This window comes from Nestor notabilis, unplaced genomic scaffold, assembly GCF_000696875.1.
Source record: "Nestor notabilis isolate BGI_N333 unplaced genomic scaffold, ASM69687v1 scaffold5460, whole genome shotgun sequence".
Taxonomy (NCBI): domain Eukaryota; kingdom Metazoa; phylum Chordata; class Aves; order Psittaciformes; family Psittacidae; genus Nestor; species Nestor notabilis.
The window spans coordinates 22,896-49,298 of record NW_009910540.1 but is presented as its reverse complement, the minus strand read 5'-3'; the positions used below and the strand labels follow the sequence as shown (position 1 = coordinate 49,298).

General features: G+C 40.9%; 1 protein-coding gene across 1 annotated transcript in view; it reads right to left on the bottom strand.

Moving 5' to 3' along the window:
* The window catches only part of LOC104402594 (chromosome unknown open reading frame, human C10orf76), a 118,482-nt gene that overhangs the window by 76,100 nt on the left and 15,979 nt on the right, over positions 1–26,403 (bottom strand). Inside the window, exons 13-19 of the mRNA XM_010010508.1 lie at positions 24,879–24,972; positions 19,913–20,014; positions 15,929–15,987; positions 14,484–14,549; positions 13,302–13,371; positions 11,736–11,796; positions 8,767–8,855 (exon numbers count right to left, since the gene is read on the bottom strand). Coding sequence (XP_010008810.1) covers positions 8,767–8,855; positions 11,736–11,796; positions 13,302–13,371; positions 14,484–14,549; positions 15,929–15,987; positions 19,913–20,014; positions 24,879–24,972 — 541 coding nt within the window. The remainder of the gene's footprint in view (positions 1–8,766; positions 8,856–11,735; positions 11,797–13,301; positions 13,372–14,483; positions 14,550–15,928; positions 15,988–19,912; positions 20,015–24,878; positions 24,973–26,403) is intronic.

The following is a 26,403-nucleotide window of genomic DNA, read 5'->3' as shown; positions in this document are numbered from 1 at the left end:
ACCGTTGCTGCAGTCCCCTCTCAGGGGAGCAGAGGAAGCAATAAAAGCTCTGTCAACATCACTATTAAACATGCTTCAGCTTCTTCCCTCTGCTATGATAGGGAGAGAGCACCCTGCTCATAGTTGTAATGATTCACCTGTCTGGACAGCTCCTCTATCCACTGCCCCCCAACTTGCTGCCACAGGAACTGCCAAATTCCTGCTCCCAGCCACTAAAACTCCGTGGCAGACAGAAGCCGGCTATTGGCAGGCTCCCCATCACCAGCATCTCGGCACTCTCAACAGTTGGTCCCTCTTCTCCCCATGACTCTCGGGGTATAAGCATGAAACAGCCTGTATTCTTAATGAGAAACAACAGCTTACCAGAGGGCTGGAGCACATGCTGGCATAAGCCATCGCTCCCAGGATCAGTCGAGTAGGCCACTTCACTTCCAATCCTTTACTTTCTTTACATGCTCCCCATCCCTGGTACTCACTGTTCCAGCCTAACAGCAGCCAATGGTGTGAAAATTGCAAGCTTAATGGAAATGCTGATTGCTGATGCCAGAGCAATGCTGCTTGATAGCAATCCAGCAAGCAGTGAGAAACCAAATTTTCCAAATTCAGCTAAAGCTCAAATGAACAATATTGCTTTTTTTCTTAAAAAGCATAAATAAGAAATAAAAGAAACCACACACCCACAAGGTTAATTCCCCTTTAGAAGAAAAGGAAGTACTGAGTTTAATTCTATTCTGTCTGACAGTGCCGGTTCACACTGTTGATTAAATAGTAGTCTTGGGAGTTAAGGTTGCACATTTTTGCTCTTGAATTTAAAACAAAAAAGGAGAATCTGAAGAAAGAGCAGAAACATTGTGTGAGAACAAGGAAAGGCAGCAAAGCATAGGATGCAGGAAGGCTGCTGCTTGAAAACAAAAAGGGGACAGGGATAAATCACTGCATTCTGAATGCTGCAACCGCTTTGTGCAAAGAAATGGCTGTGAACAGCTCTGGCTGTAGCACTTCAGTCACCAACGGAACTGTTTGCCAGGAGAAATTACTTCAGTATTTCCATTAGGTCACATGATCTGCAAACTGTTAGGGAATCACAATCAAATTCTCCAGTGTTAGCTAGCTTTATGTAAAAAGTAATTTGCAGGACAGAGCAACATATCCAGACCAGCCAGGCTGAGGCAGGATGGCTAAAAGATTACTAGACTTTTGCCCACTTAAATGATCAAATTCCTTTTGTGTCCATCTAAGCAAGGCTCTGTTGATGAATTCCCATCCTGATCTTACCAGGTGATTAATAAAAACCACAAATCTTGTATTACTCTTTTTCTCTCCATTGCCAACTGGAGCCAAACTCTTCATCATCAGTCTATTACTATAGACACTAAGAAAAATTTAAGAAATAGTAGGTGCTTCCTAAAAATGCCCCATGCAGGGAATTTAGAACAACCTCTTTTACAAGAAAGAGGTTTTTGCATTTCTTACATTATCTTCTCTAGGAAATTTAGGTCAGCACATTCCACCAAATGTCTGTGTACTCTTACTACAAAAGTTTTTTAGCTTCAGCTGAAGGAAATAACGTGGAAAGGTTAACATGAAATTGGACCACCAGTTGAGAATGGCAACAGAAGACTACAAGCAGATGTTTGTAGTCTTCCTTCTGAGCTTCACGTGTCTGCTGCCTGTGAGCTTTATAACATGGGACTGGGGTTTTCTTCAGGGTAATGTGGAGTGCTACTAGAAGTACAAATTAAATAAACCAGTGAATATCAACCAACAATGCTCTCTACAACTACAAACAAAATTCATTTTATAAAAGTATCTTTCAATTTCAAACCTTTCCTAAACTCACTGAAATAACTAACAGGACTAACAGTTGCACTCGCGTACCAAGCTTATGCCAACACAGTACCACATGTCCAACCAAGCAGCAGCATTCCTACGACTAAAGGAAATGGGCAACTCTAAGGGCTGCCAGCTCCCACTACCTGTTCCATGGCACATAAAGAGTTTCAGCCTTTAGTTTTGTGTGAGAAACTATATTCTTTCCAATAGCTTTTCAGTAATATTCTACCTCCTCAGAAACTTCACAGGAGTCAACAAGCTCAAGCGTTTGTGAACCCATTGGGCTTCCTCCTAAACAGCTGGCTAATGTTATCTATTTTCTTTCATTTTCCAAGATGAGGAATACTAAAGGACCTCACTGTTTTTTGCAATCCTAGAGCTAAGCAGCTCTGTCCTCAGGGTGCTAATACAAGACCTGTGAACATCCATGTCCTGTCCATGTCCTTCTTGGCACAGAAAGAAGTCATAAGCACAGCTGAACGGTCAAAACATCAATATGTTTTTCTCTTTCAAGCATACAATACATCAGAAGCACCGGGAAAAAGGAAAATACCCAAGATACACACCTAAGCTAGCCGCTGGCTCTCATTCCTCAATTCACCAAAGAATGGTCCTAGGAAGGCATTCAAGTGAGAGAATAAGAAAAGGATATTTAGTCCCAACTCTAAGAGTTAAAAATGTCAACTAGCTCCCTTTCTAGATGATGCAATGATTTCTAACCGAAATTTTCCATCCAGTAACACCTCCGAGCCTCCCCAACACTCTAACCCCAGACCTCACCCTACCTAGTCCCTCCTATACTCAGGGCCTCCTATTCCTCCTAACACACTGTTACCTCTAATTCATCTTAGCATCTCCATCCTCCCAGATTGAGATCCTCTCCAACTCCAAAAACCTACCTACTCCATCAACTCAGAACTCCCATTCCCAATGCAAGCTGCTCAGCAGCTCACCTTTAACCAGCATGGACGCTATTATTGCTGCTTCTTCCCTCAGTTCCTGGTGCTCCCAATGAACTACCACTGGGAAGTGCAGAGGGAGCCCATCCTTTCCAGTTTCAGCCTCATTCCTCAGTGAGGTGGCACCCTCTTTAAAAAGCCAGCATCACCTTGTACTCAAATGACTCATGAGATCCCAAATCTCCAGCATGGCATATGGCACGTGGCTGGGAGCCATTGGTCACATGGAGATTCCAATGTGCAGCTTTGAAAAGTTGGGCCAGCCTCCTGCTATCAAAAGGCATAGAGAAATGAGAAGGTAAAAGCAGCAGTAAAACCTGCATTAGGTAGAGTATGTTGACCTACAAAGGTGTTAAAACTCTAGTATTTGTTCTATAGTTCTCTTTACAGTTTATAAGCAGTGCAGTGAAATCAGAAAGCATTTCTGCTGGATGGTATTTGAAAGGTCAAGTCTCATATAATGACTTCTTTTTCTTCCCAAAACAGGAAGTTCAAGTAAAACCCTTTAACAGAGACAAACAGACAGTCTTTGTACTCACCCTAGATTTCAATTTATACTATCCACAAGCTCCTCTTCCTTCTATCCTACCCCTACACATGACCTTTATTAGTTACCTTTGAAGATGATGTGCTGAAGTGACCGCTCTCTTACGCTTGCAACATCCTTCATAGCTGAAAGACATTTCTTTCTTCATTACTATATTAAAGAATTCTTCACTGCACAGAAATTACCACAGCAGCCTTATCTATACCATCAGCTGGAACATGACTGCTTCCTCTGAACTCTTAAGACTTCAGAAGCATGCAGAAGACAGTGCTGTTGGATCTTGAACCCTGGCATTTCTTAAAGCCATAAGTCATTCTGCGAGTTTGTAAGAAGGTCAAACTTTAGGTCTTTGATTCTTGTCTCTAAAATCTTTTAAGTCATTTTTCTAACTGGCCAAGCAGCTCTGTAGTCTTTCAAACTCTCATGGCATCTCCTGATCAGGCATTTTACCAGTGAGCTAGACTGTCTGGTACACCAGTATACGCAGGAATCCTGCCTCCACAAGAGCTGCAAGAAGACAAGCTTCCCTTGCCAGGTAGCTGCTGCAGAGTGCGACAGTGACAGCGGGATTAGAGATGAAGGGGAGGTGCAAGATCATCTGATTCCCACTCTGTTCAGCAACACAAATCAGAAGGCTGAAGCAGACCTGATCAACAGCTGGAGAATCAGAAATGCCAGAGGTAACATACTATCAGTAACCAACATGTCAGCCACAGAAATAACAAAGCAAAGTACAAGTGGCTAAACAATAATACCTCAAATATGCACTGTGTAAGGGTGTGTTATACATACAGAAAGCGTGGGGTTTTCTCCACCCTCCCCCCCAAGACTATTATTTCTTTATTTTACCACATTCCACAAAAAAACGTTTCACCTCTTTAGCATTCACCCAAAAGGATTCTGAAAGTAATATTATCCTCATGTTACAAATACAGAAACTGACAGAAAGATCTAAGGAGTCTACAAAAAGGAAAAAATTGTATTTTGTCCAGTAGCATTGCAAAAGTCATCTTTAATAAACCTAAAATAAAAACAGGGGAAAATTAACTTCTTGATAGTGCTACACATTTGAAGCACTTTTATTTTGACACTTCATTCAGCATTTGTTAAATTAACTAAGCTACAAGATAAGAAACTGTAGCCCACAATGATTTGGAAACAGATCTTCAATGCTTGTTAATGGCAAAGCTCATTTTTCATCCTACTTTGCATTCAATTGCCCTAATAAAGAGCTATTTCACCATTATTCATTATGATATGTAAGATTTCTTACTCTTACTATTGTATGTCTATATTAGAATTACTTTTCTGTTCCTTTAAATATGGCTTTTGCTTAAAGCAAACCATAGCAACTGCAATGAAGTTACCTGCATCCCCTAAGCTCTGAGTGAATTGCTCAAGCATTACTAATTTTGAGGTGGGAGGAGTTGAAGAAATGAGGTCTTTTTATATAAAAAGCTTAAATGACTCATGAAAACTCTTTTGGCATAGCTTATACATGCTTGACGACAACAACAACATATATAGCACCTTCCATCACTCAAATGCTGTACAAACTACAGTTCAACAACTAAAACCCAAACCCCACATTTATGGCCAGCAAAATCAACCTCATTTTTCACAGGACGAGGGGCTGAAGTTAGTAAAAACATTGGGCATAACACAGTATATCTGAGAGCAGGGAACTGGTTGAACAGGATCAATCCCAACACTGACCCCTGAGGGACACCACTTGTTACCCATCTCCAGTTGGACATTGAGCCATTGACCACAACTCTCTGCATACGGCCAGTCAGACAATTCCTTATCCACCGGGTGTCCATCCATCAAATTTATGCCTCTCCAGTTTAGAGACAAGGATGTCGTGTGGGACAGTGTTGAACGCTTTGCATAAGTCAAGGTAGATAACATCAACTGTTTTGCCCCTATCCATCAGTTCTGTAGCCCCATCATAGAAGGCCACCAAATTGGCCAGGCAGGATCTGCCCTTAGTGAAGCCATGTTGGCTGTCGCCAGCAACCTCATTGTTTTTCATGTGCCTTAGCATGCTTTCCAAGACAACCTGCTCCATGATCCTGCCAGGAATAGAGGTGAGACTAACTGGTGTGTAGTTTCCCAGGTCTTCCCATTTTCCCCTTCTTGAAAATGGGGGTTATATTTCCCTTTTTCCAGTCATCAGGAACTTCACCTGACTGCCATGATTTTTCAAATACGATGGACAGTGGCTAAGCAATTTCATTCTCCAGCTCCTTCAATCATAGAATAGTTAGGGTTGGAAAGGACTTTAAGATCATATGGTTCCAACCCCCCTGCCATGGGCAGGGACGCCTCACCTTAGAGGCTGTGTCCAACCCAGCCTTGAACACTGCCAGGGATGGAGCATTCACCACTTCTTTGGGCAACCTGTTCCAGTGCCTCACCACCCTCACAGTAAAGAACTTCTTCCTCATATCTAACCTTAACTTCCCCTGTTGAAGTTTAAACCCGTTACCCCTCGTTGAATATGAGAGAATTAGCCTAATAGGGAAGCTATGGCTGGATCACAACCAAAACTCAGTAACAATATTGCTCTTTCTCAAGCTCAGATGATATATTAAAAAAACTATGAAGTATTACAGACTGCACAAGCAGCCCGGTATGTGTCCTGAGAGATGCCAAACACCTGGCTTCACTGCTTTTCTCTGCAAACACTGCACCTTAAAACCAAAATCGAAAATGCAGAAACTTTCTCAAAGTGCTGCTGACCTTCCATACTGAAGACAAAGCACCCACAAAGAGCAGCTATCCATCACATGACACACGAGTGGCTTTCCTTAATTAGAAACTAGCTAACATTAGAATTAGCAATTGAACAGTAGGCTCCATACACTGCTACTGCTTCCACCTACAACCTTTATCTCAGTTCCTTCATACACTATACTGTCTACTTACCCCACAGTATTCCCTTTGTCTTCTTCTCCTACTCTATTTTCTGCCTGAAACAACTCTCCTCCTCTTACGTGCCAGGTACAATTCTCTTGCTTTCTTTCAATACTTTCTCACACCAATTCCCTCCAACTTCTTTGTTCTACTCAGCTCTGTTGGGGGGCTTCCATTGCTATTATCCATGCTGCACAACAGGGACATTGCTTCAGTCATCACACACCTTGTCATTCAAGAAGACAAGCGTGGGCTTGAAGACCTTCTGTAAAGCACGCCTGATGGCACAACTTGGTATCTCAGACCTTCCAGGGAATAGCTGCTCCCTTTTAGCTGTTCATCCAGTAGTGACAACTAATTCTTCGATCCCACATAAAAGCCTGAAGGGGAATATGCTCACATAAAGGATAAAAATTAATTCAGAAGTTCCCATGCTCTGGTTTGGAATTGTCTGTCAGATAGATCAAGACCAGAAAACTAGCCTTTCTTTCACATCAAAGACAACAGCATTCTGGGTAATCAAAGAGCAGCCTTGACAGGGATGAGTCAATTATGAAATACATCTCAAGACAGAGCCAGCAATTAGCAGTCTGCCACATAGAGCACTCCAGAAGTACACACACCTGGAGCAGCCAGGATGTGCCCTTTTACAGGTGCATGTACCACCCAACCCAGGGCCTTCCAGCCTGCATGAGCCACCTACAGCTACTGAAGAATCTCTCTGATCACATCAACATCCTACAAGAAAAAAAACAACTTGAAACGTTCTTACTGTAATTTATCCCTGCATGAGGGGCTCTCCCTAAACACACAAATCAATAGCAAGCATGGAGCTCTTCAGCTACATCAGGAGTGCAGACATTCCAGGTCCTTCACAGAAACCTGACCAACTGAAATGGTTTTTACTTTACTGCTTTGCTTCTGAAGCATGTGCACTATTTAATACTTTGGAGGCAGTTTATGTTTCTGAAGCACTGTACAAATACCAGCTAATTAGAGACAGCTAACAAGACTATCCCAAGACACTGAATCTCAGTATGATGCAAGGATTTTTATTTCTTCCCCCCTAAAATAGGAGAAAGTTCAGGATTGAAAGACGCCCAAGAACATGCTCTCTGAACTGTGGAAGAGTATCTGCAAGCAAAAGGCACTGTATTTGAGACTTCAAATCGCCAGGTAGGAAAGACCCAGCTCAGCCAGGCTAAAGATGAATGGCTAAGGTTCACTGGTAAATGCTGAGAAGGTATCACACACACCACCAGATGCCATTTCTATTCACAACAGACCTTGACATGGTATGCACTTGTCTCCTGAACCGGCACTACACTGCAGCCATGCCTCTAGGAGCCCTTTTCTAAACAAAACAAATGAAAAGAAACCGTTAATCCCTTAATTAGGGGCACCCACTTCACCTTCTACAGGAATAATGTAGAAAGCCTGAATGGGCCACATGTCACCCAAGGCAAAAATGTAGTAAGTTAAAGCGACTCAGATTGTTGGTTCATTTCTCCGCACCTACACTCAACTGTGCAAAGGTACTGAAGAGAAGTACTCAGTGTTAATTGAGAACAGCTTCACAAACCACTGATCACTGCCTTTTTCAAAAGTCAGCCTTCTCTCACATTTCTGATGGGAGTTGCATTACACTAGCCAAGTCACTGATTCTAGGTCAGAAGCACAGCTCCAGGAATACAAAATTAGGAGCACGTTCCCTTGAATTTTCATAAACCTTCTCTTAAGCCACAACAGCTAGGGGATTAACTGTACTTTCCCAGCTCAGCTACTTCACTGTTTGCAAGATAAGAACAGAAGCACACACCACATCCACAGAAGCAGCTTGTTAGGTGTCATCATCCATTCTGCTACCCTCTTCCTCTGACCTCCCACGCCAACAATTGCTTCATAGAACAGTCCTATAAAGCTACGTCCACTAGATTATGAGTCAAACCGCATAATACTTATCTATTTTAGAATACCAGTGGCATGAACCAGACTACCTACAACCAAAGCAAAGGTCAGAGTTAAAAGCCTCTCTTCCTTTCCACTGACATTTCTAGGTAGCTCTCTTCAGAAGGAGCTGCACGCACATTCTATGTGCATCCATCTCTTACAGTGAATTAAAAAAAGTAAGGTCCAGGCCCCTTTACCCAAGAGCCTACCTTCTTTCAACTTACAAATATCTGAGAGAAAAACACTACTGCAAAAACATTACTCCATTTCTCCAATCAGGTGAAGAGGGACTCAGGTAATGAAACAGAAAACAAAGACATTTGGATACCATGGTGATCACGGGCAGACAAGAAAGTAAATTAGCTACCATTATGATAATGACCTGGCTTTCCAAAAGAGGTAATTTGCATGTAGCAACTAAGAAGCAAAATAAAGATGCTTTAACAGAATTGCTGCTTGCTGTTCAACCCTGTAGCAATAGAACAAGGAGTCACAGCCACCAAACAGCTGCCCACTCTGAGATTTCCATGTTTGACTGTCTCTGCAGATGTGAAGTACCTGACCAGAGCTCCCTCCAGGTGTAATGAAGCCTCACTCTGCATTTCTTCTGGTAGCACAGCAGCTTGTGCACAATCTGAATGCACCGTCTGGAAGAGAGAGGGCAAAGAATTAATTACACTGCATTTCCCAGCAATTCTACACTGAAGCTGGAAGCATCTCTGAAATCAGCAGCAGGGAAATAGACAAACTCAAAGCCTATCAGAGGAGGATGGGGCTCATGGGTTTGGGCACCTAAACGGAAGCAACACCCACAAGGAAGAACCAGGCAAGATGAGAGAAAGCAGCTTGTAAGCCAGTTTAAGCTCAGCATGGTTGGACCAACTACAAATGCAAGTTTGTTGTTTATATTTAATGACTACTTTCCACTCACTGATGCCTTTACCTGAGGGTCTCATAAGCTCCACAAAAGGAGTTACTTAACTTGCAGGCTCCATATGTATGAGGTCCTGCACTCAGATTTTGTAAAATCTGGACACAATGGAGCTCCTCAGTTTCTTTGGTCCAAATGATGAGGCTAAAGTAAATGACAAACTGCAGGATTTTTAGTTTGACTATGGTATCCAATTTAATTACATTTAAAAAAAAGAAAGAGGAAGATTTCTGTCAAATTTTCCAGTCTACTTAAACAAGTAATTTAAGTATGAGCTTTGGAATGACCAAGCAATACACCCACATGCTCTGAAATCTCCCAACATACAGCTAGTATATTTGTGAAGTCTCCAAATCCTGTAGGTCTCTAAAGCATTTAGTGTTCATACAAACTCTCAGATGCACATTCTTCACAAATAACATCAGAACCAAATATACAACATAACGGAGTAACTTCTCTAGCACTGGCTATCATTAAGGACAAGACAGAAAATACATAGAAATTTGAATTTTTTTGACCAAGCTATTTTTAGTTGCTGACATTTAGGAAAAACAGAAGGAAGACTTCAAAAAAGAAAAATTCCTTTTTGCCCAAATCCTTATTTCTCAAAACAATATTACTTCATTAATGTCAACATGTCAGTGAAAAGACACTACTGAAAGACACAGACAAACACAGAGAAATCAAATTTTAAAATATTTACATGGAAGTTACTCAAACTCGGGGTGAAGAGTTCCAAGATAAGGCTTTAAAGAGTCATAAGAAATAATATGCAGAAGGTATACATCATTCTTTTCAGACCCTCGGGTGATCCCCAAAATACCACGATGGAGTAAGGGAACTAACTTTAGACAAATGAATGTAAACACATTTATAATGCCTGAGCATCACATTGTGTAGTATTTCAAATTGGATTCTCATAAATTCAACCAAGAAAAAGCAGCAAACCAGCTAGGATAGAGACAGCTGTCTTCAGATCAGGAACAGCAATCGCCCTGGGGAGAGACCTGCTATTTCTGATGTTACTGGTACCACTTAATGCCAGTACCTTTCCACCTATGTAGTTGCTTAGCTGTAAGACTAAAATTGGCCTCTACAAAAAAATACCACAACTACTCACGGCACTTACCAGAGAGAATCTAGTGATGGCTAAAACATTTCTTTATAATTACAGTAGCTGTTAACGCAAAATAATCTGCAGACATATCTGGGCACTGAAATCTTGTGGTTGTATACAGCACCATACAGCTTTCTGGGTGAAACTGAGGCATGGAAGTAAAGGTATGAGAAGGGGCATAACAGTCCTAGTACCCCTGGCTAAAGAGCCCAAGCACCAGCTACCAGCCCATAGACTCCCAGACCATACTGCTTTAGTTATGAAATTATCCATCCCGGTGGGGTGTCTCTGTCTTTGGCTTTGTGCCGAGGATTCATAATATACATAATGGACACAAAGCACCCTTGGTCAAAGCAACCTTAGATTTCTCTTTTAAATATTAATATGCCCTCCCTTAAGCAGCTTCATACTGTCACCTTTTAAACGTACTGCAGAGAAGTATGACACTATTTGTGCATTCAGAACACCCACTTTGTCTGCAATAACTGCGTCTGCTATGGGATGTTTTAGCAGGAGTGTAGTGAAAGGACTGCACAAACATGCCAAAATGAATGGATACAGATGTCCACTGATGGTTGCTGCTGCCCATTATTTCTACTCTCATGAGGGTTCTAGATGTGACCTGACTTTTGAGCGCAGGCATTTCTCATTTTCCTTGTGAAATTCCAAGGCGCAACACCCATCTATAGCTAATTCTGTAATTGTCATTAAAAAAACCCCAAACATTTCTCGCGAACCCATAATTGAACTGAACAACCCTTGCAAAGGCACTGTAGTTGCAAGGTTATTTGGGCAAAATCAGAACATGCTGAAAATCTACCTTAAGGGAAAACAGCCTATGTATCTTTCTCTCTTCTACAGAATATAGTGTTGTTCAAGCCTTGGGGAAATTCAGCACTGTACAAACAGTCAGAGCAAAGCCAATGATCTGCCTAAATCCTATTTCTGCCCTCCAGGCTAAAGCAGAACAAAGTATTCTAGGGGCCTCATGGGACACAAGGAGTACTTATGTGTAGACATGTCCTCTCCTTTTCCCCATTGCTAAATTTTACCCCCTGCTGCTTAGCAGGCTATTTCAGGCTTAAACCTCTCTCCCACTCTCCAGATTGCCTTCCAGGCCTCACGTCAGTCAATACCTGGGTTTTCAAAACTGTCTTTTCAGTTTCTAGACCAAGATTCATTTTCTGGAAGTGGAGATTCTTGCAATGACTGTGTATTACGAAACTTCTTTCAGACCAAAAAGCTCTTTGTGTTTGATCAAGTAGATTAGGAAATCGGTCTGAAAGGTGGAAACTCATTTCGCTTTCAATTTTCTGGCATACAGAGCATTTTAGAAGTAAGAAAAGTTGCTGGAAGAGTTCATGCTCCCACCACCAACCACAAAGTGCTGTTTCAGTCAGAAGATTGCTCTATGACTAGAATTTTACCCAAAGTCAAACTTCAAATGAAATCACAATGAGTCACCCCACAGACACTTACACATAGAGATCCATAGGAAATTCTTTCATCATGTGTGTTACAATGAATTCCACCATCAAATCTGACAGAAAAGAAAATGATATGGTAAGCATTGAGCTAGCTACAGTTAATTTCTAATAGACAACAAGGAAGTCAAACTACCCCATCTACCTACCTCTGTCAGACAACAGTCCTGCTTAGATGAGAGAAATTTCAACTGTCTGTCTGTTTTAAAGAGCATTATGCATCCTCTGGAATTAAAAAAACCCAACTACTGGAAACTGAGGGTACATAACGTAACTTGCTTTGAGGCACTGCTTCCCCATAAGCTTTCCCCCCACTATTAGTCAAAGAATACACCGTGAATTCTGATGCTTAGAATTGCTCTTACATTTCAAGCCATGTCACTAATGGAAAATTCCACTGAGAAGCACATTTTAGAAAATCATTCTTACCAGAAATAATGCACTGCCTACATGTTTACTCAAAGAGAAGACATTGTAGAGAACACCTATTTTTTCCCTGAAATAAACTCTGAAGCAAGTAAACCTAGTTTGATCTCAACATGGGCTAAATGTCTGCTTAAAACTCACTTAAGAGAAAAGATTAAAAAAAATAAGGGAGAATGTCTCTAACATTTAAGAGCTCCCAGTGTGAGGATAAGAAGCAAAGAGTAGAGAAATACAATTGAAGAGGATAAATTACTATGGTTCAGCTAATAAATGCTAACAGAACGTGCGTGTGTTCTCTGCCCAACACAGCTTCAGTGTAAAATGCTTAACCTGTGCCAGTGGTAGCAATTGTGAGATGTCACCTCCTAGGGCGCTAACAGCCCAGCAATACGTCTCAATAGTGACTAAAAATAGTCCAAGGAAAGAGTTCATGAAGTATAGAAAGATTCTTCGTGCAGTTTTCTGTCCTGGCTTCAACAATCACCTGTTTGAAAATACTGGAGTCTGAAACTGCTTCCATATTATCAAGCTTAAGAATCATTCAGGGATCCAAGCTCCATCCATTTCTGCACCTATTTATGCTTTTGGCCTCAATAGAAATGAACGTCACAATTTAATCATATGCTGCATGAAGACCTTTCCATTTTGTCTCCATCTCCACAGGCAAAACCAACCCTAGCTATTGACATTCCTATTGGGCTTTTGCTCAGAAAAGGATAAATGCCCAGCAAACACATTCACAAACATGTGTCCTTTCCATAGGTTTGCCCTCATCATATCATCTACAAAGTTGTGACTAACTGTTGCCACAACCACCTAAACCACTAAATTTATTAGTCAACAGCCCTTCCCATTGCTACTAATTCAGTTACAAGGGGCCAAGAAGCTTTTGCAAAACTTACTGTAAATGTATATAGGATTTCTTGCTTACAGAGCAGCAATTTTGGATTTAATTTCTCCATGAGGAGCCACATATAAAGATGGACAGTCCATTGCTGGAAGTATCTTTAGTACGTAACTGCCCTCCTTTTAAATCAATCCACCTCTTCCCTTGATCCACAAATCTCATATTTCCATTGCAGAACAAAAGATGTTACAGGAACCACAAGCATACACGTGCTCTAACAATACTCACCAAGCACCGCACACACCAGTGGGCGACAGGGCAGGTTCTTGTCTGCTGCTTTCTTTCTATGTCTCATTGGCTTCAAACACACAAAGAAGAAAAGAAGTCAGTAGAAGCCTGAAGTGACATTCTGTGTATTACTGTATCTTTTGTGCATGTAGTACCATCAGCACAGGCTTCCCTTTGCCTTTTTTGCCAAATGCTTTCTCATCTATATTAATCCTACAGGCCACGGCTGCAGCAAAATTGTGCCATGCTTTTCAGCATGCCAACTACTGGGGTTTTATTTCTAGCTGTATAACTGAAGGGCACTGTTATTATCATGACAAGGGGTGGGGGTGGTGGAAGAAGAAACAATACCACACACAAAAAACTATCTATTGGCATACAGCAATTCCTCCCCCTTGGTTAACACATTGATTTACTCCCGACTCAGAAGTCTGATCTGCATTCTGATCAGCACATACAGTATTAAATGGCTTTGGTCTTTATTGTAACAGGCCAGAAAGGCTAATTGAAGGGCAAGTTTGTAGTTAAGTGGGAATAACTAGCATCCTTGCAGTATGCTCACTATAAAGTAAGATGCTTGTTTCTGTCCTGAACTAGTGACACTTTCAAGCGCTGCTTCACTGTCAGATGACGTGGAACTTGCCAGTACCACAAAGATATCAACTTAGTATAACCATTCAAATTACTTGTAACTACAGAGCTTCATGAGATAGGTAAACACTTCCTCCACAGACACCAATAAGAAAAACCTCTGGAAAAAGATATTTTAATCCTTGAAGGTGAATTACCCCACCCAGGATGAAGCATAAGCCAAATCTGAGCACTCAGTGTAACTCCATCTGGAAAATGATATATCACATAAGGGCTAATGCTTGCTGAAGATTCAGGCAGAACACCGTCTTTGCCAGAGATTTCTGCAGACCTCAAACACAGCTCCTCCCTACATATACAGGCCCCTGAACTCACTGACAGGGAAACCAGCTCTTTGCTATTAGAAGGAGTGAAACATTCTGAGAGCAACTTCAAAATTATTCCCAAATACTGCATTTCTCACTGGTATTTTCACATGTCTTAGCAATCCAGGTTAGAAGTCTCTGACATAGTTTTTAACATACAGGGACTAAAATCCTCTGTGTTCTCACCGCAAAGAGAAAAATAGACCATCTGGAGGAAAAGACTCACCATTCTGTGTAGGTTTACTCGAAAATTCATGTTGTCATCATGGAGAAAAGCATTAGCATACTGATCCTATTGAAAACAGCAAGAAAAGGGAGGAGATATGAATAGCCAACCAAGTGCCCAACACCTCCCACTTGCATCTCAAATCACATGTGTTTCAGTGTAAAACTCCCAACACAGAGCAATAAGGTTAAGCCAGCTGTCACCTCCTCTCATCCCCACCCATGTCTCCAGTCACATAAAAGTAAAACCCTCCTGATCCTAATTCCACTTTAACTAAAGTGTGCACTACTGCTTGTTTTGTTAACAATTTATTTTCTGCTCTCCTCCTTTGCTCATCCAAACTCTGGACTTCACACACCACAGTGTCAAGAGTTTAATAAGAGCTGTATAATTCGTGTGCTGGATTTCCATGCAAGTTCCTATAACCGTGTGAATGATGGTTTATACTGGCTTTTTGATGGAACCATCATGCCAGAAGTTCCTGCAGTACTAGCAGATAGGTTTATCAGCTGCATTACCCCTCAGGCAAAGCTCATTCCAAGACCAGCTCTAAATCCAAGTGATTCCTCCAGATAATGCACACCCAGGTTTGGTAATAAATACACCCTTTACTACCAGAACCAAAACATGCTCTTGCTCTGCAGAAACAGAATTTCTTATCTCGTATTATCTATACATCCACCTGAAGAACTCAAGTACCAAAACAACTTCGTTATAAACATCTGAAATGCAGATGATTACCATTCAGGCTGCACCCTGGAGAAACATTACTTCAAAATCCTTACCTTGGCTATCGACATCGCTGCTTTTTATTCTTTGTTAAGAATGAAAGGTCTGTACTTGCAATGAAGCAAAATGCAAATGGCACACAAACTCAATCATCATTCAGGACATCGATCAATCCATTAGTACCTACTTCCCATGAAACAGGACTACACTCAGACAGGACTGCTGACGTAGCCCTGCAATACTGCTTTCTCACCCTACCACTAGATTTGCTACTTGTCTTGCTTGTAGGGACTTACGACCATACAGCTTTCTTTCAGATTCATATGCTTCTTAGGCAGATGGGATATGGCACTGCCCATGCTTAGCATGAAGAGCACAGAGCTGAAAGCCATTAGCACATAGCACATTGCTCATCTAAACGCCACACCACAAAGTTATTCAACAGCTAAAGGAGAAAAGGCTTAGGTTCACTCTTTTCTCTCTTCACCTCCGGGAGTTCGGTAACCCAAATAACATGAGCCAATTTTCAGGTAAATTTTAACATCAGGTTATTAGTAATGCATCAGGTTTATTAGCCAAATGTTAAGTGCCTGAGGTCCTCACTACTCAGTATCACTGCAGATCTTAAGTTTCTGCTCAACAGGAGCAGGGGATGTGCATGCAGATAGAGCCCTGTTACACACCATCTGCTGAACACTTTCAATCAAGAAACCTACCTCTGCTATGCACGTCAGGATAATCAGACACAGCTTGCCACTGTGTAGCCGGTGCTCATCTGCAAAGAAGAAAACAAGTCCTCCATGAGCTTAACAAAGCTGAAGAACAACACTGCAGCAAGAGAAAAGCCCAGCCTTGGAGATTTTGTATACTCCTGCTTCCTCCATGATAGCTAATAGTATAATTACTCTCATTAAGCACTCACCCTCTGGTCTGATCACTAAATCCCACCAATTTGTCACCAGTCTGTGCAAAGTTTCTGGTCTGAACCTCCAATAGCACTGTAACTATCAAGTGGGTTTTCTGTATCATTCAGCTTTACTTCCACAGATATTCTAAAGGTTAGTCCCTGTCTTTCTGTCTCAGCAGAGATGTACTTTTCCCTCTCTTAGAGAAGACAGAAAGAAAAAAGATCACCGTTGCTACAGGCTATGAAAGAAGCAGCAAAAGTTTTGGTAGAGGCATAGCATGGTATAGCAGAATGACTCCTAACAGTATGCTCAAAGTCCTGAGTTTTAACCCCAATACTGAGAGACATGACCAACTTTGCTCTGTGCAACACCTTGAAAGAATGAAGTCTGCAAAGACTTAGCATTTTAAGCCAAAGGAGTTCCACCCTGATCATGTTCTGCAACTTGTTATTCATCTTACAACTTCAAGCAGCTTTTGTCCTGAATGACAATTGGAGGGCTGAAAGTCTCACAAATAGAGAGGGACTAAGGCAGAAGAATGCCATTTTTATCTGGATTATTTAAAACTCTTCCCTCTCAATTTTAACCTTGAAATATCAAAAAGATCGATACTGTCAGAGTAACTTGGGATGGGAGAAACCTCTGGTCCAACCCATGCTCAAAGCAGGGCCAGCTAAGATAGGGTTGTTCAATGCACTGTCCAATGAAGCTCATTTAAAAATCTTTGTTCTAAAAAACAACCCACTTACACCACACACACACCCCAAAACACAAAGAAAGAGGAAACAACCACAACAATATACAATTCTGAGTAAGCTGAAAACTGCACACTCCTGAGACCTCCAATAGCTTCTCTAAAGCATAAGACTACCTACCAAACATGCCATCCCAGACATCTGCCTTAGAGTCAAACTTGGAGGAGAGAGAAGTCTGAAACAGCTAGACCACTCTCCTATAAATCAGAAGACACCATCAGCCAAACTCCTTGCATCTTTGCAGGTCACTTTTATAAACACTTTGCTAGTTAGTGTATGTAAAGTAATCTATAAAAATAGACAGAATGAGCTGTTCTGTCTAGTTTGATGCCTCTTTTGTTTTCCTTTCTATGCTGCTGAGGGACAGATGTTTACTAACAAGACGTGCCCTGAAGTGTGCTGATTTCATCTTGCTGCACTAAGTAAGATGACGAGGAATTTTGGAATGGGAGAATTAAAAGTCTCTCCTATGTCTCCTTACCTCAGCTAAAATGTTTAACTGAAAAGTTTTTCACTCCAGCAAAGCAGGAGTAATGGCGTCAAAGAACTCTGATACACTGGAGTCTTGTTATTTTCCTTTTGTAAGGCCTCCCTGTATATTTTTGTACCACTTCTCTCTCTGGGGATCGTGCTGTAAAGGCTTCTGTTTCACACCAGGTACTCTGCCTTCAGCCAATGTATTATGATCATGCCATTTTTAACAGTTATGGGGCAGGTGTACAGGCAGTTACTCGCACAAACACTTCATACTTTCACAGCACCTTTCATTAGAGGAACAAAGCATACGACTTTCTATGGGGAGGTATATATATGAACCCTGGTTTACAGATGGGAATAAATGATGCAGAGTTTTTGTCTCTCCCAAGGCAGCTGCCTCTGAATGACACAAGATAGAGAACAAGAGGAGGATATGGCAAACGCAATCTACTAAATTATGTTCTCTGAGACAGGACCAGAACAACTGTTTAGTCCTGGAGCTGGAACAAACCAATCTCCACTCTAAGCGTTTCCACCTGTATCAAGACTCACGGAGTAAATTGGAGTCATTCATCCTTCTTCTCTTGTCACTATATTGGTGTGACAGAGTCACAGAATCACTGAGGTTGGAAGAGACCCTTAAGATTGTGGAGTCCAACCGTTAACCCAACACTGCCAAGTCCACCACTAAACCATTGTCCCTAAGTGCCGTGTCTATATCTCTTTTAAATACCTCCAGGGACGGTGACTCAACCACATCCCTGGGCAGCCTGTTTCATGCTTGGTCTTGCACAAGGAGAAAAAAAAAGGTTTGGCAGGGCCCCATTTATCATCAAAATATAAGGACAGGAATATACCCATTTGAAACCCAAACCCACTGGGTTGGAAGGCACACTTTTTTTGAATGATCAGTCCGCAGAGCTCACTGTCATGTTACTACCATGGCAGGAAGGAGATTAAGTACATCAGTCACATGAATTTCAAATGTTACACAAAGTAGAACCAAAGCAAAGAAAGAAACATCAACTCCTGTCTCACACAAGAATAAACTCATCTCTCACTGGCTTGTTTAGTAAAGAACTCCCTCTATGAAATTTCACTCCATCTGAAACTAATCCAGTTTGGCAGTTCCTGAGGCCCGATGCAGACTTTCCGTATTACAGTGACTAATAATTGCAGAAGTTAAATTGAAAAACATAAAATTGTTCCACTAAAGACCTGAATCAGCAAGAGAGACCCTGAGAAAAGCAAATGAGAATGATTAGAGAGCTGGTAAGCCCTCTCCATGTGTGCAATCTATAAAAAATGACTGAGCAAAGATTGATGTGGTTTAGCTTAAAGACAAAAGCAAGAGGAAACATGAAAGCAGACTTCAAATACGTAACAGCTGACACAAAGGAGAAAAAAATAAACCATTCTCAATATCTATCTTGGAGAAGATAACTAGTAATTAATTTAAATCACAGCAAAGAATTAGAAAGCACATGAAGCTTTCTCACACCAAGGGTAGTTAAACACTAGAACAGATAGTCTAAAAACGATGTGCCACAATCAGAGGGTCTTCATCCAACCTCTGAGCAACATCTTTGAGAAAAGATACAGGTAAACCTGATTCTGCTTTGGCTTTGTGGAGTGTATTAAATATTTTCATTAATTCCCTTTTGGTCCTAATTTCAATTATTCGCTTTTTTCTCAACTAGCTTGCATACTGAACAAGAACACAACAGCCAGGTACAATTTCACTGCAAGCTAGTAGGTACAAGGAAACCCTCCTGTCTGCTCTCTTATTCAGTGCCAAGCATTCATGAAGTTCAGTAATCTGTGTTTCATAGCTCTGCAGCTACCTTCTATTTTTGTTCAGCTGTTAGATCTCACTTAACAGCAAAAGTCCATAATAGGCTGAAATATGGTACAAAGATCACTTGTTATGTTCACACTATGGTCTTGCCCATACAATCACTGGGCAAAACAGCACTCTTGGGTATCTTGAGCAGGAGGTGAAGCAATACTTCAACTCCAGCAAGCTGAAATTAACTCCCACAAAACTATCAGGAGAAACAAAAAGCACAATATGGAAATATATATTCTCAAGCAAATTACTGTCAGTACAGCATAAGTTACTGCTGTCCTCTTTATAATCAAAGAGCTACCTCTTTAACCAGCAAGTACCAAAGGACGAGGGAAATATTTCCTCCTAATGCTGAGCTTTGTCCCCCGTGTCAGCTTCTAAACGTTCTTAAAAATACTTCCCCTCTCTGTCAGACAGTTGGGAATCAGATATGCTCACACCTCCTACATAGGGACAGACTTGGTTATTAGGTACTATTATTATTATTACATTCTTTCCAAATTTGACTTCTCTCCTGCCAGCATTAGGTCTCTCCTCATCTCCTAACTCTCTATCTTGTGATAAGAAATCATTTAATTTTCTCAAAAGGTGGAATCTTCAGTCTTCTAAAGGGACTCTAGTAAATGTCTATTTATGGAGTGACTAGACATGTTCTTATGCCCTCCTGACTTCAAGAAGCTCTGCTTGCTGCATCCAACAGAATGTATTTACCTTTTGTGTCCTGCATCACAATTGAGCTGTACTTCAAGAAGGTTATCAGCAGGTTGCTAGTTTGCACATCAGCATCCAAAGGCAGCTCCGCAGAGCTTATAACTGGAACAAAGCAGATAAGACACATTTACTCTCCACAAACACAAGAAACAACTATACAGAGAACCAAGGCACAGACGCAGATCTGGGACAGGATCAGCTTATTTGCAGCCACCTGACCTCCTCCTCCTTCATGAGCACCCAGCAAAGATTTTAGTTTGAAGACAGGTACCATTCCCTCAGAGTCTATTTCTCCTGCTATAAGTATAGATTGTGGTACCCAACAAAGTAATACCCTCCTCTGTCTTCCCCACCTCTACTTCCCCAAGGGAGATCAGCTTGCTAGTTTAGCACTCATCAACACTCCCAACCTAGGGAGCTCAAGATATTCACACCATTATCCAATTCTTAGAACCAACACAGCTAACGTTCACATCAGTTTGGCAAGAAACATGCTCAGCAAACACCCTTTTCAGTTTCAACAATCTATAAAAATTCCAAATTTAAATTTGGAATTTCGGTTCCAAAGGGTCCACATCAATTCCTTTCTTCCTTCCCAACAACAGCCTCTCTTGCAGAAGCAACACACAAGACAGTAACCAAACAGCTACTGCATAACCCAAGTGGTATAAAAGAGAGGTAGAAAGAGCAGCTTTATGAAAAACAAGAAGCAAAAGCAATCATAGATTGTGCTAGAGAAATCACAACACAGCAGGGAGCAGAAACATATTTTCCATACCCACAGCAGAACAGCAGATCATTGGCATTTCTCTAGGACACACTCCCTCCTACCGCCAGCTGTACTTTTGACACCTTAACACTGGACATCATCTGCCTTAGACTTCACAAGAAGCTATCTCAATTACTCAGCTAATTGCACAACATGCCTCCTGCTCACTCCCCATGTACCATCTGAAGCCCTGAGTTTATGAGCTGTCAAACCTCCAGCATGTGACTGAGCCTGAGCTGTGTGCAAGGGGCATTCTCAGCCTTCCCATTCAGAAGGGCTTTACAAGAAATACGGGAGGGTGGTGAAAATGCAGCATGCATTTAACTGCAGATCCTGCCAGGTAACTGTGATATCCTTTAAGATAAACTAGCTCAGACAAAAAAAAACAAAACAACAAAAAAAAAAAACCCACCACACAAAAAAAACCCCAAACGAGACCAAACTGAGCTACTTTAGGAGGACTTTGGTAAAGCATTTAATACAGTTCTGTATGAAAAAAATTAGAGAGAAGCAGATAGGTGAGAACCAATACGGAAATTCAAAGTACTTCAAAGATCTGGCAAAGGAGAAACAATTGGAGAAATTATTAGTCTGGGAAAAAAGTTATTACTTTAATTTCTTAGGTGTCAGTTTAGGGAACAGTTTTCTTTTTTTGTGAGTGACCTTGGCACAAGAAACAGTTGCTTGCTAATGAATCTGCTAATGACAGAAAAGTGGGGGATACCTCAAAACAAAGAAATATCAGACTGCACACAAAGAACAGGATAAAACCAAAGATCGCATAATAAATACAAGATGAAATTCAATAACATAAGCCATAGGGTCAGGAATTCAGAGGTTTATTTCCATTGTGAGCGGCAAGCTCATCAGCTGCAAATGGAACGCTGTGATACCATGGTATGCTGTCAGATCATGAGATGATGAGCTACCAACACCAAGCGCTGAAGAGTGCGGTCCTACCACATATCCAGAAATGCACTTCCAGCAGAGACAGGAACACTGTAATGCCCTGCACAAGGTGCTGGTGAGACCTTGTCTCAAATACTCTGAATAATTATGCTGATCCCATGTTCAAAGAGGATGAATTCATACTTGAGCAAATTTAGAGAAAGGCTGGTAAGGTGATCAGAGGAAAAGAGTGCCCGTCTATGAGACAGCAAAATACACAGGCAAGTAACCCAATGTTTAAAAGAGCTGTGTTCCAAAGTAAGGTTAACATCATGATAAATGGGTATAAACTGACAAGAGATGCAGGATGGGAAGTTGAAGATTTTTAACCAAGGAACAAAATGCTGAAACTGCCTCTCAACAGGAATTACTGGGAAACAATTTTAACAAATTGAGATCAATTTAAGACATTCTAAGATCATGTGCCTTCAAGCACAAGGCACTAGATTCAAAAAGTCAATGGGTCTTTTCCACCTCTACGTGCCTGTCCTGACATGACAGTAACACCACTGTTCTGGCTGCCCAGAAGCTCTAACTTGCAAGTTTTCACATGCAGGAGGTCAGAGGTGGCTTGAATTACAATTGCCAGAAGGCTCGCTCTCTTCTCAAGCTATAGAGATAGCCTAAGACAGGGCTCCCTTTGCAGTGGAAACAGATCTGCAGACCACTAGAACACACATCTTAACAACTGCATTATCTCTTTTCCATCTATCCTCAGGAATGTTCAAGGCTTTTCTCAATCTTGAAGAAAGAAAAAAGTATTTATCATGACATTAGACCTTGCAAGAAGTAAGGAATTACTCACATCTGTGTTTTGGATGGCTAGGCTTGGCGACCTGAGGGGCAGTGATCTGATCCTGTATGCAACTGTACTCTGGTTCAGAGACAAGTCTGCTTTAACAAACACCACCTTTCCTAATGCAAACCTTATATGTCATAACAATGTAATGAGGCAAGTAAGGCTTATTTACCCCTGGAACTGGGGCAAGCACAAGCACAGAAGGATGAAGGAGACAACAGTAAAATGCAGGTTCTTTAAAGTGAGCACTGAGAGGCCCACAGCACAGCAGAGGTTCTCACACAGCTCAGAATTATACAACCACTTGAATACAGAATTGTAGCCCTTGGAAACAACAGGCCAAATCGATCAGTATAATCTCACTGTTCGAATCACATCAAAGAAATCATAATGGGGCTTTTACCTTCTAAAGGCTGCACATCCCCAAGTGTGAGCTGTTTTAGTCCATTCAGTCTTGAAGCTCTGGGGCTCCTGACACATTGCCAGTGTGCCCAGTCTGTTGGCAAAGTCTATGCAGTAAGACTGGAAGCTTTTTCACCCCCAATATTATGAACAGCTCAAAGATTTAGCTTAAAGTCTGAAAAATGTATTTATATCCCCAATGGGTCCTTCTGGAACTGTTACAATGAATGCAGTGAATGAATATTTAACAACAGTAAGCAAACTGACATTTAGATAACTATGGTGACAGGCACACTTGATTTACATATTATGGATCAACAGTTTCTAGCAAAAGCCTCTTTTTTTTTTTTAATAAGAAGAACTGACTCTGAAGAACACATCACTGCTTCTCCTGGTTCATGTTACAGGCCTTCATTTGTTTAAACATACATACTGAAACTTTAAAAGGTCTTAATTCACACTAAAGGCTAACAGCCAGAGACATTTCAAACCAGAATATGAACTCATTTTTAATCCCAGTCAGCATTAAAAGCACCTGAAACCCACAGATGGATTTTTACATGTTGCTCTAAGTTGAAAATAGCTCAACTATGCTTTTTCTTTTTTTTTTTTTTTTTTTTTTTTTTTTTTTTTTAATGCAGGAAAAAGAAACCAATCTTTCCATTCCAAAGCCAAAAAGCATCTTGCTAATTTTCAGCCAGAGGTAATTTTACAGCTGAGTTGCAAGACCTTACAAAAGGAGGAAAATTCTGACATACCTTTAAAATTACAGCAAGACTAAAGCACCACACCAAACTAAATTAAGCCAAGGTCCTCAAAAAAAAAAAAAAAAAAACAAACCCAAAATTATCACAGAGTAGGAATCAGCAAGGTGACAGCAAACAGAAATAAAGAATGCTTCCCACTGTAATTACTGCATCTTAAGATCAGCTTCTCTTCTTAAACGTAGTAACCTTACAAACGGCAAGAAGCCTCAAGCTTTATGAGATCGCTGCCTCTGCTGAAAGCAGGATGGAGTTTTTGTTTTGCTTTTGTTTTCTGGCAAATTAAGAAAAGAGAGTGTGAGCAAGCTGTAGATGTAGGTAAGCACAAATTCTGTCAGTTGTATAATACGGTGTGTGGGTGGATACATTTGCAATGAACACCTGGAACAGAAGCCCACAAAATGCCCATCCCTTTACATTTTACGTTATACGCACAGAGATGGTTGAGACATTGGGGGCTTTTTAACTGAAGCTTTTGATATTCATGGTAACCAGACAGAACTCATGCACAAGGAGGATCATCCTTAACTAGGATATCAAATGATCTGAATAGTTGATATTTCTCCAATTTCTGAACTGTGCGCTATTGAAACTGACTCCATTCCCTCATTAAATACTTTCTTCAGATCTAGAGGATACCATTAAGGTACATGACAACAGCCATTTGATTTCCTCTATTAAACTAGGCTATATCTGTCCATACCTTAAACAAAAAGAATTTCATTTTAGATGATTTCAAAGCGTATTTACATGGACACATAACACCTCATTTAGAAGATAAATCTCAGGGAAAGCAGTCATTTACAAAGCCTAACAGAGAAAAGGCAACAAGAGGGAGGAATACCTCCACACCCAGGCTGGATTCAAACCCCACTTAATTCAAAGCTAGGGACAACTGCATTAATGACAAGCAGGAATCCACTGTGATTCTATGTAAATCTGTTCCAATGACAAATAATCCCAGGAAAAGAACCTGACACTAGAAATATTCATAAGTATAAGCCTACATAGAATAACTAATGGGCTGGGTGTATCTTCATGCAGATACTCACTGGGTCAGTACTGTTTTCAGAAGGAATATCAGCATAATTTCACTGAGCAATATACAAGGCAAAACAGAAATAAATTCAAATCAAAGAATCTTGCTCAAGTTGCTCCAGGAAGAGACCACCAGGTCACATCTGCTCCAGACTGACCTCATTAGCTGTCATCTTGAGAAAATGCTTTGCTAGTTATTTTACAGTTTTTAATGGTTATTCCCCAGAAGATCATTCTGTTTCTTACCATCTGAAGAAGGTGGGGTGGTTCCAAGTGGAGTAACAGGTGTTGCTGGAATTGGGCTTGTTGGTGTTGTCATCAGCCCCATTTCAGGATGGCTCTAACAGAAAACACAAATGCCCAGACATACACAGGTCAATAGCTTCCCTAGGCACCAGCCGTACAGATCACTACTTGTACTGCTTCATGCTCTGGCACAACAGACATGACTAATGAACTCCCAAGAAACTTCAACCTTTCCTCCAAAAAACAAAGCTATGCTTCCTTACCTTCACATCTAACAATTAAACTGTACATCGAATTCTTTACTCCACAAAACAGAAATACATCAGAAAGTGATGGCTGTCCCCAGAATACAGATAATTTGCCTGTCCCCAGTGTAGAATGGGAAAGGGCATGCAGAAGCCTACACTGTTTATATAGCTTCTGCTTCCCCCCAAAACAACCCAAGGGTGTACATTTGAAGTCTTCCCCAAAGACCTTTTTATTTCTTTTTCTAAAAGCAAATTCTTCTTGCTCTTGCCCTCCACCTGTTCATATTCAAAGATGAGGGCAATTTATTACTTTCCTGTCTCACTATAAAGCCCAGGCACTGCAGGAAAAGAGTGCATAACATAAATAACACTATCATTATTGATCGTCTCAGCTTCCATCAGTCACTCTCCCCATTTCATCTTTGCTAATAGTTGCCTGCCTAATTACTGCTTTGACTTCACTCTTTGCAAGCTTCCAGATCTATCCATACTGGTGAGACTGCAGGCAATCTGCCATGCTATTTTAAGTCTGGCTGCCAAGCAAAATGTCCATTTCATAGGGCAAGTTTTACATAAATGTATCATCCGCCTTAATATATCATCACGATTTCAAAGTAAAAGGAAGGGATACAGAACTGCTGATTTGATGTTAGTTCCATAGGATTTTTCACAAGTGGATCTCCTCCACATTGTCTTCGAATATCTCATTTTATGACCAACTATAAATGCATGTATTTTAAGGGAAGCACAGACACACATACTACAATTCAAAGACAATTTTAAGTCAGTACATGCACCGATATAAACTTTAAAATACAATTTTCCATGGAAAATCTTACATAAAATAGGCTTGCTTACGCAGATTTTGCTATGGTGTTTACCCTTCTAGTCCCAAAACACTATCAGTTGAAAGATAATAGTGCCACCTAGCAGCAAAAACTGAAGACCAACAAGCTGGTAAGTATACCAAAACCTTACCACCAGGCATGAACACAACCGTATCCCTGCCCTTCCCATGTGCCCACACAGCAGCAGGGCAGTCACTCATGCACTCCCCAGCAATGGACACCAACTTAGACAAGAGCATTCATCAGTTTTTTGAGTTTTTTCAAAGGACAGCATGACCTACTGTGCCCTCTCTTAAGTAAAAGATTACAGATAACCAACCCAAGAAAATCAGGCCTCCATTTCAATTAAGCCCACTCATCAGTGGCTGCTTCATCTATCACTTTGACAAATAACTAATTTATTCTTTCATTTCTAATTTAAGAGCTTTT